General features: G+C 35.0%; 1 protein-coding gene across 1 annotated transcript; it reads left to right on the plus strand.

Moving 5' to 3' along the window:
- The first annotated feature begins 2,046 nt into the window (after positions 1–2,046).
- LOC147860257 (putative pectinesterase 68) lies at positions 2,047–8,847 on the plus strand. The gene is made up of 5 exons (XM_087324662.1): positions 2,047–3,053; positions 5,233–5,422; positions 7,386–7,592; positions 7,806–8,044; positions 8,568–8,847. The coding sequence occupies exons 1-5, from the start codon at positions 2,773–2,775 to the stop codon at positions 8,707–8,709; spliced, it is 1,059 nt and encodes a 352-aa protein (XP_087180788.1). The 5' UTR covers positions 2,047–2,772; the 3' UTR covers positions 8,710–8,847.
- The last annotated feature ends 5,359 nt before the right edge of the window (positions 8,848–14,206 follow it).

Here is a 14,206-nt window from a genome sequence, read left to right on the forward strand (position 1 = left end):
TCAAAATTTCAAACATCAAGGCAACAACACTAGGCCTAAAAAACTTAGATGCATACTTTCATATTTGAACCTTCAAAGATGGGAATACCAACTTTTCACATCTCTCAACTATAGTTTTCTAGAAAAGGTAGTATGGAACTATAGTCTAATACATAGCCCTTTTAACCAACATGGTTGCTTATATTCAATGTAACTTTACTAGTACTTGATTCAAAATATTGTAGAGACTACCTATGTATCTTGGTTTATGGTAGTTGCATTATGCATAGTTTTTCCCTCTCTTATAGAAGAGTGTCACTAGGAGACCTTAAGCAGATGACATATAAACAACAATAAAGACATAATGAGAATTGAAAAAGGCTGAAGTTTGAACCAAGATCAAGGAAGATTGAAAGCAAGCAAGATATCCTTGTCAAGTGCCCGAAACCAAGTAAGAATCTCACATAAATGCTCCTCTACTTACAAAAAAATTGGCCCTTAAGTATCTTGAAACAAAAAAATACATAAAGCTTAGCCACAATCATAACAATATTTATTTCTATGTTGCATTTCAAATGCCACATTTAAGATAGATTATGGAACTAGATAGGTATTGTATGTCATTTAGCATCAATAACGAATTTTGAAATTTTGTTTAAAGTTTCCTTTGTAAATATGGGGAAATGATGTTAAACTTTTTTTGATTGATGTGAGTTTTTTTTACCACCTATCGTAGAATGATAAATATATAGTTTCTATACTGACCTTGGACAAGTGAGTTTTTCAGTTCAAACCTAGTCATTTGTGAATTAATTTGCGTAAATGGTTCACCTTTTAGGGGATGATATGCGAATCTTAAGGTTCCACAATCTCATCGATTGAAGCTAATCATTCCTTGACGAGAAAGAACACACCAATGGTGACTCTAATCCTCACAAATTTTACATAGTTCATGAAGAGAATGAGACTCGCATTGTTAATCTTGGGGGGAGGGACACTTTTTCAAAGCCCTCATGAAGAGAAAAGAAAAGACAAGTGGACCTTTTTTAAAAGTAGCAAAGAAAGAAAAGATATGTTTTCTCTCTTTGACATTTCTGAAATATAGACGTTGTAAGGAGAATTCCCTTGAAGTTAGGCAGCATAGAAAGACCTTGTTAGGTATTATATGTGCATAAGTATGGACACATTAACTAGATTTGTGATGAAATGAGGCATACACTCATGTATCTAGATTGATTAGGAAACAATGAGCTTTCTAATCTTCCATTCTATGAAACACTATTTCCATACATTAAATAAGCTGATGTGGTAAGGTGTCAGGACATAGGGCAAATTTAGTACTGTGAATGTAATAAATGTATATTGTTAATGTACATAATAGGTTCTGCCTATATGCTCAAATGTTGTAGAAACCCAAGGCATCTGGTACTCAAATCTAGATATTATTTTCTTCCAAATTGAAAAGTGTTATTCTTGAATTCTCAAATACTATGGAAAACAAATATTTAGTAATCATCATTTGAGAAATATAGATAGCATGTTACAATATTTCGTTGTGAAAACTAGCTTTCATGAGGTGTGGATGTGAAATTTACTTAACTCTCATAAAGTACGTTCTTTTGACTAATAAATAGCTTGGGTTGCAAGAAAGTTTCATTGAGTCATTTGTATAACATGGACCTAATGAATATAACATGATCATATGATGGTTGAATTGAAAATTTTGCTTTTTATAGGTATTAGAATGTAAATTTTGGAGATAAAGGGTGAGATCGAGAGGGTGGGTTGTTAATCAAGATGTTGAGTATTTGGGCTTGTCATTAATAGTTGTACCTAATAAATGGCATGGTCTTAGTTGTTGGGCCTAAAACTTCTCACAAGTGTCAAGAAAAACTATCTATACATAGGAGAAATTATTTCTTTTATTAGAATATTAGTTATGTCGTATCCAATGTAGCATCAAAGTGTTTCAAACCAGCTTTGCAACTAACCACTAGCCACCAACTAACTATACCAATGCACACAAACATTACACACATATAGGGGTCAAAACATAGAATAAGAGACCTCGCTTATGCACATTTATAGCATTTCTAAGCTAATATATCTTCTTCGTTGTACACGATTTAGTCCACTCATATCACTTGCACAACGTTCTATATCACTCCTATCACCCGGCATCCCATCTTATACATAAGGGTTGTTGAATTATTCTAGGCCTCTAATATTTTCATTTCCCTACATAAGCAATTGGCCCATTGCTCACCACACAATCTCACATAATAGAACATTTAGGAATCCAACTATGTGCGTTTTTATGCTTGATGTTGAAGCCAACACCATACTTGCAGCTCTAATAACTCACTCTTAATCCAACTTATAACATATTTCACCAATATCATTAGTTCTTGTATCACTTATACACATCCATTCTAGAATTACCTCAACATTAATAGTCCCAACATTTCCTATATTCATTATAACATACTTGTAGCTCTAATAACTCACCCTTAATCCAACTTATAACATATTTCACCAATATCATTAGTTCTTGTATCACTTATACACATCCATTCTAGAATTACCTCAACATTAATAGTCCCAACATTTCCTATATTCGTTATAAGGGCATCTTGAAATATTTTGGCAAATTATACACACACACACACACACACACACACACATATGTACATATTTGTATAGGTATATATATCAAAAGACCATTTCAATATTAGCCATAGAATTCCTAATTACAAAACTCTAGTTGTGAGTTTAGTTTTTATAACATCCACAATGCAACATACTATTATTATGTTGGGATTGATGTCAAGGTATGATGTATGGATAATGTTAATATTGATAATGATGATGATAAGTAGTATTGGATCAGGGAGAATGGTTCGTCAAGATAATGAAGTCACTAGTGGAGTGGACGGGTCATCATTAAATGTGGTGATGGTGTATTTTTCCGGGCAAGTAGTTAGACACTTCAATAGTATTCAAGATGCAGTGGACTCTATTCCTGATGGCAACACCACACCAACAATCCTCACCCTCCATGCAGGCACATACAAGTAAGAACTCGATCTCTCTTGGAAACATTGTAATGTGTGAGCACACACAAATTATTCTCTCATTGTTAATGTGTGTATAGGGATGTAGATATGTATATGTGTATGTATATGTATGTATGTATGTTAAAAAGTGTTGGAAAGTACATATGTATTTGTTTTCACCTCATGTGTTTCGTGAGAGTTAAAAGCCACCTTTTGCTTTTTCACTTTCATAAAATCCATTTAGTTTAGTATGATTCATAAAACTTCCTCGAACCTCCTATGGTAACTTTGTTTTGCTTTTGCATTATTTTGCATCAGGTTATGGAAACGATGCATGTAATTAAATTATGAGGCTTTTGGGCCAGAACTTTAACAATGTGAGTGAATTCTCAAGGGAGTAGGATTCCAATAACGTCAACTCCATTGATATAAGAAACTATGATTTTTGGGATCATATTGTAGTATACTTTACAAACATCATCGTGTTATTTTGCTAGGTCTATGATCATCAATTATATTCACTTATATGTTCACAGTCCCTTGTGATTATGAGTATCAAGAGAGACCACATCCATCTTCCTAATTAATCGAGAGAGAGAGAGAGAGAGAGAGAGAGAGAGAGAGAGAGAGAGAGAGAGAGAGAGATTTAACATGCTCAAAGAGACTATGGGACGCGGACCCATGTCAAGAACTGAATTTGGATTTTGTCTTGAGTTTTATGACTTTTGATGTTATCTTGTAAACCACCAAGCCAACAACAAGAAAAAATTGGACACTATGAGCTATACAATTTTAGTTATTGTCATGTGTGGTGGTAATTATGTGGTAGTTGTAATCTTGTTCATTTTATCATTGAATGAATGTATTGAGAAATCCAATCATAGGATCACGTACTAGGATAATTTACACAAATTTCATCATGCTCAACAAATTCACCCGATGAAAGGAGGTATCATGGATTCACATTCATTCTTTGATATATTATATAACATATATTTATCATTTGCTTTTATGACTTGTGTGGTTGATTTCTACAAGTTATGCATTTTGTTATAACATATTGTGTCATTGTGAACATATATATGCTTTCGTTTATGACTTCCTACAAGTATTTCACTTCATGCACCTATAATGTTCATGTGAAAACTGATATGCATGTTAATGTAATATCTAGAACGAGAATACACAATCTACATGTGTAAGAAAATGTTATGCTAACACATGAAATGAAATCAAAACTAGTTTGTTTTACTAAATATTGGAACTCTTTTGAGTAATGGCACTACAAGGTTACACTAAACTTTACTAGAAAGTTCATTCTAAAAACCAAGGAATTCAAGTCTTAAAAAAATGCTTTCCAATGTCAATGAAAAGACTTGTAAACAAGATCTTCATCCATATCTTAGAAAACGTATCAAGTTTCAACCTATGTATATTGGTTCATGGAAATATAGTTTTATGTAGAGAAACACCATGTGCTAGTTCACCATGCATATGGTTTCAATGAACCCATAGATGGATGTTTCCACTCTAAACGCAACATGTCTTTATTTTGTTGTTACTTTTGGTAGTTTAAGTGAGGAAGCTTAATTATCTTCAATATACCTACAATAAACAATTGAATTTTCTCATGGAAGTATGTTTGTAATAGTAGCTTAATTGTGTAGTATCAAGTTTCAATGATGGAGAGATAAAAGGCTAGCCACGCAAAATTTGTATATCAATTCACTGAATTGGTATATATTTATCCAAACTAACTCCAGGACATTAGAATGGAACCTTGATACATTCAAGAAAAGTAATATGTATCATGAACCATTACGTTTCCACTAGCAATTATCATTAAGCTTTATAAAAAACTATACATGAAGTGAAGAAAAAATGGAATAATGTTAGGTATACCTTTGATATAGTCCTTAATTAGAGAAGTCCATGAAATGATCGCAAATTTCTAAAAGGTGCCTCAATACTAAATAGGTTTGTCAAGGTTCAAACTTGAATGTTACGTGGAACATGATTTCCAATCTCACTTGTTGTAACATTCATGAAATAACCAAAAACAAAAGTTTAAATTTAACTTTCTACAAATCAATGCTAATGCTCATTTTTATATTTATGCAATATGATCGATGATGTATTCTCTAATTGCATTCTTGGTTTCATGGAGTGTTTCTAACAAGTTGACATATATGTGCAGTGAAAGGGTTGTGATCCCTGCAACAAAACCCTACATAACACTCCGAGGGGCTGGGATGAACCTAACATTTGTGCAATGGCACTTGAAGGCTAGTGATATAGGGCCCGATGGTCAAGCACTCACTTCCTACAACACTGCATCTATCAGTGTCTTTGCTTCTCACTTCATTGCTCAAGACATCACCTTCATGGTATAAATTCATCCTAATGACAAACTTTGGGTAATTTGATTGAACATTATTATGCATAATATTTAATAGGATTGTTTTGTGCTCAAAAAGTACAATGAAGATTAATTTATCATTAATCACACGTGAACGTAAATATAGCCTTGAAATAACATGGTTCTAAATCGATACAAACTTGAATGTATATGTTGGTTGTTAAGGTAAAAAGAACATGATATATACAAGATAAAAGTTGAAGAACACACATTTCTTATGGGTCCAACCTCTCATTCACACTAAATATGAGGCAAATTGCATGACACCAATTAGAGAAACTTGTCTTGTTAAATTGTTTATTCACAATCCTTACTATCATCATCCTCCATTTCTCAAACTCTTTGTTGGTGAAACATTGAAGAAATCTACATTCAACATTATGAACAAAACATTTTCCTTGTACAAAAAGGTGGAAGGCTTGTGAGGGTTGTCAAATCATTAGTTTCTTGAACCAATGCATGTGTCATTGTGGTAATCTCTCACTTCATTGCTTGAGATATTTACTTCAAGGTATGAGTTGGTCCTAATGGAAATTTATGGAATAGTTATTTTGCTCTAATTAGAAAGTTCGATGAAGGTTAAATAGGCATTATTTCAAATCTTGGATGGCAAAATTTATGAACTACGAAATTTTTGCTGCCCATACAATCTCTTCTTTAATATATTTCTTAGAGCTGCAATCTCTCTTTACACATAACCCATATTATAAATTGTGCGATATGAATCTATTACCCACTAGAGGATGACTCTTTTATCAACATATTTATTTAGCATTTCTCATATCTCATATATTCTATTCCATTATTTCTTAGGTTTAAGATTGTGGCACAAAGAACGAAAATATTTACAAAGGTTGTAGGCTAGATATAGTGATAGAAAGAGAAAACAAAAGCATTCAAACAAGTTTAATTGATCTAATTAACTAGGAAATCGAACAAGTCCAAAATAAGATATTAATATTTCTAATGTTGTCCTTTTTTTAAAAGTACACGAAGTTTATGTTTCTGGCAACCTACTTGTGACAATTCTCTTGTCCTAATAAGCAATTACTTATCGTCCTTCGAGATAGCTCCATTTTCTTGGGTACCTTCAATCTCTGATCCACAATAGCAATATGGATTGTCTTGTCCTTCACACATACTAAATTGATCACTCTGTAGGGTAGAATGGAACATTGATGTGTTCTAAATTAAAGTTTTGACTTAAAACATGATTTTGTTTTCTAATATTCGTAGTTGAAAGATTAGCATCAATCATTTCAATAAACTGTCACAAATAGCCTATTTGTTGTCACTAAACTTGAATTCACATCAATAACATATTTGTCTTGTCCTAGCATCATACAGTGTATAACTTGATTAATCATATAAGATTACGTGGGTAGGCTTGTGACACTAACATTGAATCACGTTGTGTTATTAAGTTTCACGAATTAGATGCTACAAAACAAATTCCAATATTTCTACGTAAATAATGAGATTGTTCTTGTTAGCTTACATTGTATTACAATCTACCAAAATTTGATATGATAACTAATTCCTAAATCCATTTCAATCACGGTTCATGACAAATATTCATCAGTTGCGCACTGAAAATATATTACAATTTTAATCTAAGATAAATTAAGAACCTTATTTGGAGTATCTCCTAGAGTTGCAATTTCATTTAGATAATACTAGGCAAAAGAAGACCAATTTAACAAAACTAGACCTTTTGTGCAAAAGCAATATGTGACACATTGACTCATTTTTGCAAACATAGTGATCAATAAACTATTTGAAAGCATATGGAGAAGAAAGAGCTATCAATGTTTACATTATAATGTTGATTGATCGAAATGAGAACTTATTTGTTTTATTGGTTCAAATGGTGTTTTAAAACTCAAAAACAATTAGAGCACTAATACATTTGTGTGCATGCGAAACAATAGAACACAATACCACCACCACCTCCAGGAATCGATGGATTTCAAGCAGCTGCATTCAGGATCTCAGGTGATATGGCCGCCTTTTACCGTTGTGGATTCTTCGGTGCCCAAGACACCTTATGTGATGACCACGGTCGTCATTACTTTGAGGATTGCTTCATCCAAGGTTCCATTGACTTCATTTTCGGAGATGCTCGCTCATTCTACAATGTAAGCATTCTAACATGATGTCCTTGTCTAGATAGGTAATGCTAACATGACTACTTTGTAATTCCATGTAATCTTGTTTAGGATATCAACAAAACTAGATTAGGTTTGACAATGAACTAACTAGAGAAATTTAGTGGGTTACTATTTAAATGTCTTGAATTCTAAAAAGTAATGAAGAATTAATGTGAAGGGCAATATAACTTGGTGGTATAGAGATGTGAATTGAGATCAATCGCGGAGGGGTACGGAGCAGTGGCAGCACAAGACCGGCAAAGTATGAAAGAGAACACGGGGTTTGTGTTTATGAATTGCATTGTAAGAGGGAAGGGCCCCATCTACTTGGGACGTGCCATGGGACCTTTCTCTCGCATAATCTATGCTTTCTCAGAGCTCCATGACATTATTGATCCACGTGGGTGGGATGATTGGGACCATGACACCACAAAGGACAGGTCTCTCTCTCTCTCTCTCTCTCTCTCTCTGCTTGGTGGTCTATATTGTAACTTGTGCTCTACCCATATTTTTGTTCCATGCTTACCATGGATCTGGAACTTGTCTCATAGATCACAATTAGTCTCCAACGCATATTAAAAGATATCTATATATTGATCTCTAGTTGTTATCTTGTCCCTCCCTTGGTGAAGAATTGAACTTGTGAGTTTGCTGGCCTCCATATTAAGGAGAACACTCATCATTTATAGCATGGAGGGCCATTGTATGTAATCTATCTATTCCCAAAGCTTTCACACCCCGACGTTAGAAGAGACATGAAAAATGTCCTTTGTTAGTCCGATGTTCCTTCAAAGGCAACTTTTGGACTCAAATTTAGGTCAGGCAAAAATAGACTTTGTCATCCTTCTTGTTTTGTATATCCTATCCATGAATAACTTCTACCTTGTTTCATTCATTTTCTTGCACTAATCCTCGAGATAAACATTTTGAGGTGTTCCTCATATGACGTTATTAAATGTCTAGGACCGTTTATTATGGGCAATACAAGTGCTATGGACCAGGTGCTAATGAATCGCAACGAGTGAATTGGTCTCGTGAGTTATCAGATGAAGAGGCTCAACCTTACATAACAACAAAGTTCATTGATGCAAGTACATGGTTATGACAATAAGCCAAAATATGAGAAAACTGAACTCGAGAACAAAAGGTTGGTAATGTTGTGTGTTAATACAAGGGTTGGAAATGGTCAAAAATAGAAGAAACCAATCTCCTTCTTGTTAATGGTGTAATAAAATAAGTTGGTTATTAAATTTGCAGTTGTAAAACAATTCATACTACTCAAATTTAAAGCGTTTTATTGGTATCTTACAACAAAGCTTGTCTTTCTCCCCCAACAAGAGACGTAATATTATGTATCTTTTAAAATCCTTAAAGAAAGTTGCATGTTTAATGATACAAGGGAAATTGTAGACAATTGGCATGGAAGATAATAAGTTGCATCAAAATTAAGAAAGGTGATGGTTTCTAAATAGTGAAACACTAAGGACTATTTATCGCCAAATTCAAAGGTTATGAAATATCCGAACTATTGTGTGACCATGGTTCATCTAAAGGTTTGATATAAGTTTATAATAGTATCGCAAATTAAAACTATTACTCACAAAAAGTAAGCTAAGTATTGTGAATTTTTGACACATTAGCTCAATTTTTATACTTTCAAGAGTTTCATTACCCTTTCAAATTAGGTGTCTATGTTTTACCAACTAATAAATACATTGGTACATGGAGAAATTATTGAGTAACTTCCCATATTCTTCTCTTTCTTTGAATAAGTCTTTTGTACTCATGCAAATGCTTTTGATAAAAAATTCAAATCCTCGACTACATCCAAAATCATAAGGCACTTTCGAGCATCATGACATTCTTTATCAAACCATTTTTTCTTTGAACTACATTTCTTGGTGCATTTCCAAGATGTGTTCTTAGTTGAAAAACTTTTGTTTCTGCATGAGAGAGAGAGAGAGAGAGAGAGAGAGAGAGAGAGTTTATTATCGTTCTCAAAGGCCAAATATGACCTATGAAACCAAAGTGGTACATCTTTTCATGTGTATTTGACGTTTATGTTGAGGAATTTTACAATTCAAATTGTAGGTTTTGTCTAACAAAGGATTATGTAGGGATAGGCCAAAGTGGAAAATTTGGGAAACGTGTTCAAATGAAATCAAAGGTTGCACATTCCATTAGTATACCCAAGACTTGAAAACTTGTTTGGGAAATAACATGCATATTTAATGAGTCTCCTCACACATGCCCCTAGATGGAAGAGAATGCAAGCTAAGCCATGTGAACGTAATGGCGCAAATTCTTGACAATTGTATGGGCACTCACATGAATGGGTTAGTGACATTTGCATGCTCCAAGAAGAAGATGGTTTTGTAGTTTGGTACAACATGTGACAAAAAACATGATGATATATGAGAGATAAAAAGAGTTTATCCCAAGTTATACAACACAAATAGGGACAAAGTGGATTTCTGTAAGAAAAGATATCATTGCATAACACTCTTAGGTTTTCAATGGGTCCTTAATGGAATGGCTATTAAATATTTGGGCTTTTTGGTGGGAGTTGAGATTTAGAAAAATCACTAGCTTGAGCAAGTGAAAGACAAAATCAGAAAAAAGCTTTGGTTATATGCATCAATAAAGCTTTCCCTTGTAGGTAGTAGAGTGGTTGTGGTAAACCACATTTTGTTGGCCACCATGTGGCACTCGTTGGCATGTTGGATGTTAGACAAAAATTGCATCAAAAACATTAAGGCAATGGTGAGACAATGTCAACTAAAGTGGTCTGGAGTTGTTTGATCAAGACGAAAAATCAGGGTGGACTTGGGCTGGTGGATCCGGTTCACCAAAGTAAGGCTTTACTCGGTAAGCTCCTGGTGCAAAGTCTCCAACCTGGACTAGAATTGTTGACGTTGCTTCTTACGGACAGAGTTGAACTCTAGTGTCTGAGGAATGGTGGCCCTTGGAAGGCAAAAAAGTGGTGGTTGTTCAGTCCAAGACTAAAGTTAAAAGAACCGACTAGCATGGAGGATAGGGTGGCCCGCACCATAATGAGGACCTGGTCAATTTTAAGAGAGGGTCTAGTCTTAATGCACGCAAAAATGATGGAGGAACAACTCTGACAACCATTGTTTTTGGAACCCCAAGATTAGAAATGATGACAATATGATGCTTGGGCAGAAAAAGTACTTGCCATGGGGGCAAATGTTAGGGTACAATGTTAGTTCAGTAAGAGACTAGAAGGTTTTCAAAAGGAAGAGAAGGGGGGGTTTGGTTGGTAGTACTAGGCTTACTAGCAAGCTGGAAAAGGTGACCTGTTTGATAGATAAGGTCGTTGATGGTCTAGCTAGGCTGAATGAAGAAGAGGGGGTCTGGTTGGTAGTACTAAGTTTACTAGCAGGCTGGAAAAGGTGACCCATTTGATAGATAAGGTTGTTGATGGTCTAACTAGGCTGAATGAAGAAGAGGGGGTCTGGTTTGGGTGGTTTGTAGATGAGGGTGATGCACAAATTATCCGTTGCAAGTGCTCATCTAATGAGTATCATTTGTGGGGCAACCTAAGTGCTTTGTCAGACAATGACTAGTGGTTGGCAGTGTTGGAAGGTAAGAAGTGGCAAGTAAACCCGGACCCAGGGAAGCTGGAAACTGATTGTAAACTTTGGATAGTTGACAACAAGCACGTATGTGATTTGGATAGGGATCACTAGAGGTGTGGTGGAAAAATCGGGAACGGATAGATTGGAAAGGCTTTTTGAGTACAATACTAAGCTAGGAAGGCAAATCATTGGCTCCAAATCAATGGGTGTTGCTCTAACTCGCAATAGTTGGAGAGATAAAGGCATATCTAATGACTTGTTGAAGTTGTTTTGGAGGAGGCTATGGCCGTTCGATATGCAAGAAAAAATAAATCTTTAGTTGTGGCTTCTTAGTCATAAAGTGGTATCGGTGGGGGAGTGACTGAGGTGTCGTGGTGGTGAGGTTGGTTGCAAGATATGTGGACACCCTTTGGAATCAATCCCTCATTGTGTTTGGAATTGTGGAGAGGCTATTAGCATTTGGGGTAGAAGTCTCAGGATAGTGGCAACATGCAATGTGAATGGGAGACTTGTATGGGGGTCCTTACAGGGGCTGAAGTTAACAGGGGAACGCTGCACTGAATAGTTCAATCCCCACGGTCATGGATTTATAGTGCAGGGTGGCAAGGCGTTTCAACATGTTGGAGTTCGACCTGGCACTAACTCATAATTTTTTGAAGAGATATGGATGATGGTGGCTTGTTTATCAGTCTGGCACATTTGGACCAGGCGTTGTAAGTTTGTTTTTCAATAGCAAAAGCTCCCAAGTGGTGAGGTGTTGTTAAATATCTGGTTTGAGTTGGTATCTTGGCTGCGGGGATGGTATGAGTTGATTCAAAGGGAATCTGATGCAGCTGAAAGAGCTCGGTCAAAGTTCCTGCTGAAATGGGGTAGTTCTCCTATGGTGGGCAGATCATCATAAGGGCCTGAATGGAACTACCAACCCCAATGGTTGTTTCCGCCAATGGCTTCGATTAGTGACCAGGTGTTGTAAATATGTATAGATATGGTACAAGTTAATTGCTAGGTTATATGAGTTGTTGGGATACTTTTGTTGAAAATGAGGTGGGGACTATGACCACTTTGGTGAGAAGGCCAGAGTGAGGGTTGCTGAAATTTTAGTGGTCTATGATGCACTTTGTTTGCTAACTAATGCGAAGTAGTGTTTTTTTTGGTAAAAAAAAAAACACTCTTAGGTTATTTAATTTGGCATTGTTTATTTTCTATGTAAGAGGGTCATGTGATATAGATCCAATGTTTGCACAATGTTTTGTCGATATTTGTGTTATAATGTAATTGTGATAAAATGCTAACATCCTCAATTTGAAATGAACTTCTAATTTGAAGCTTGCATTGAACTTTTTGTAACCAAACATTGAATGTACAAAATAGATTACATCCATGATGGTTTTGCGTCATTGATTGCAAAGCACAAAGGATTTCTTGCAATAGAGGATATTGATGATATCAAATGGAAACTTATAACAAAGTTCATTTGATGATATATTACATACTTCACTTGTATTGAATTCTTTCCTTTGATAATGTTTTAATGAAAGTTATATTTACTTTTAAAACATAAAAAACAAGGGTCACATATCAAAAAGTAGGATTGAAAAGAACGAATTAAGAGCAAAGATAAAAAAAAAACATTCAAGGAAGTAGTTTGGCATTCACTGCTCCAAAGGAATGTCGAGTTCTAATGCATAGAAATACGAGACACTAACTTTTACTACCTATTGCTTTCAAGAACTCTTTCTTATGCTTCAAAGCCCAAAAGCGGTTATCCTATGAGAATCACCATGCATTATCTGCAAAAGAAATGCCAAATAAAGTTTATCGTTTATTGTTATAGATTGGGCATGCCAAATATGTCCACAATACATCTACGGGCACGTGCGCGCATGTGTGTGTAGAAAGTGCCATATATTGGTCCTATGAGAATCACTATGCATCATATTCTAGTGGAAATACCAAATAAAGTTTGCTGGTGTTTTAGGTTTGACATAGGTAAGCCAAATATATCCACAACTACACCTATGCATATGTCTTATATACAAAGTACCTAGTGGTTCTAATTGCCATATTCCACTAATTTATGTAGTGTTTGTAAGTCTTATGTAGAAAGTATCTAGTGGTCTTGATGGCCACAATCCACTAATTTGTGTAGTCTTTGTAATCTTAGTGAGGTTGTTAAGATCATAAGAGCATGGTTCTCCATATTGATCTGTGTTTCCAAACTTTTGCTTAGCAAAAACTATTTGAGCTCCCTTCTAATCTTGTGGGTACTACTATGAAACATCTTTCAATGGAATTTGCACCCCCTCTTCCGTATACTAATACGATCTTAACGACATGCAAGCCTTGCATCCAACATTTATTGGGCATCTGCTCACTTACATATGATCTTAATGAGATAAAGCCTTGGCCATCATCCCCTCCCCTCAAGGGCTTTGTGTAGTGAACTCCTTCAATGAACCTGATTCAGAGACTAATACTCCTCACAATGAGTACCCTAGTTCTGTAGGCAACCCACTTTAATGCTATTACTACATTCTCTCAACTATGTTAAAACCCTAAAGGCAAAGCAGTCATCAACAAGCACAAACCCATTGATTATGTTCAGTAACCATTTATGTATGTCGAGTGGCTCTTAAGCAGATAAAATGGTTCTTCATGAAGATATACATATACATGGATGTATTTATGACATTAGATTATATTAATGAACACTAATTAATCAACGAAAAACTTGTATAGGTCATATGTATAAATCCATAATGAACAGCCAAAAAACAATTTCCAGAAACTAAAAAGGCAATCCTCTCCCATGATAGCCCTTCAAACTAGGATATTTCATTGCATCCAGGTAATAATGAACAAGTTGCATGATTATTAATCATGGCAATATTTTGTGTGCAATATTACAACTTGCCAATATAATGAAATTCATTTAACATGTGAAAAGCATCGATAAAAGTATTGAAGTAGCTGTTATAATTGGTTACGCTCATTGTAATATGC

The sequence above is a fragment of the Azolla caroliniana genome, unplaced genomic scaffold, assembly GCF_043228905.1.
Source record: "Azolla caroliniana isolate FFs.n. ecotype wild unplaced genomic scaffold, voAzoCaro1.0.p SCAF_9, whole genome shotgun sequence".
In the NCBI taxonomy this organism is placed as follows: domain Eukaryota; kingdom Viridiplantae; phylum Streptophyta; class Polypodiopsida; order Salviniales; family Salviniaceae; genus Azolla; species Azolla caroliniana.

Excerpts from the sequence above, each read along its gene's own strand:
- LOC147860257 (XM_087324662.1), top strand. The coding sequence starts at position 2,773 with ATGCAACATACTATTATTATGTTGGGATTGATGTCAAGGTATGATGTA. Across the intron at positions 3,054-5,232 it reads CTCCATGCAGGCACATACAA|TGAAAGGGTTGTGATCCCTG; the intron begins GTAAGAACTCGA and ends ATATATGTGCAG. Across the intron at positions 5,423-7,385 it reads CTCAAGACATCACCTTCATG|AACACAATACCACCACCACC; the intron begins GTATAAATTCAT and ends GCGAAACAATAG.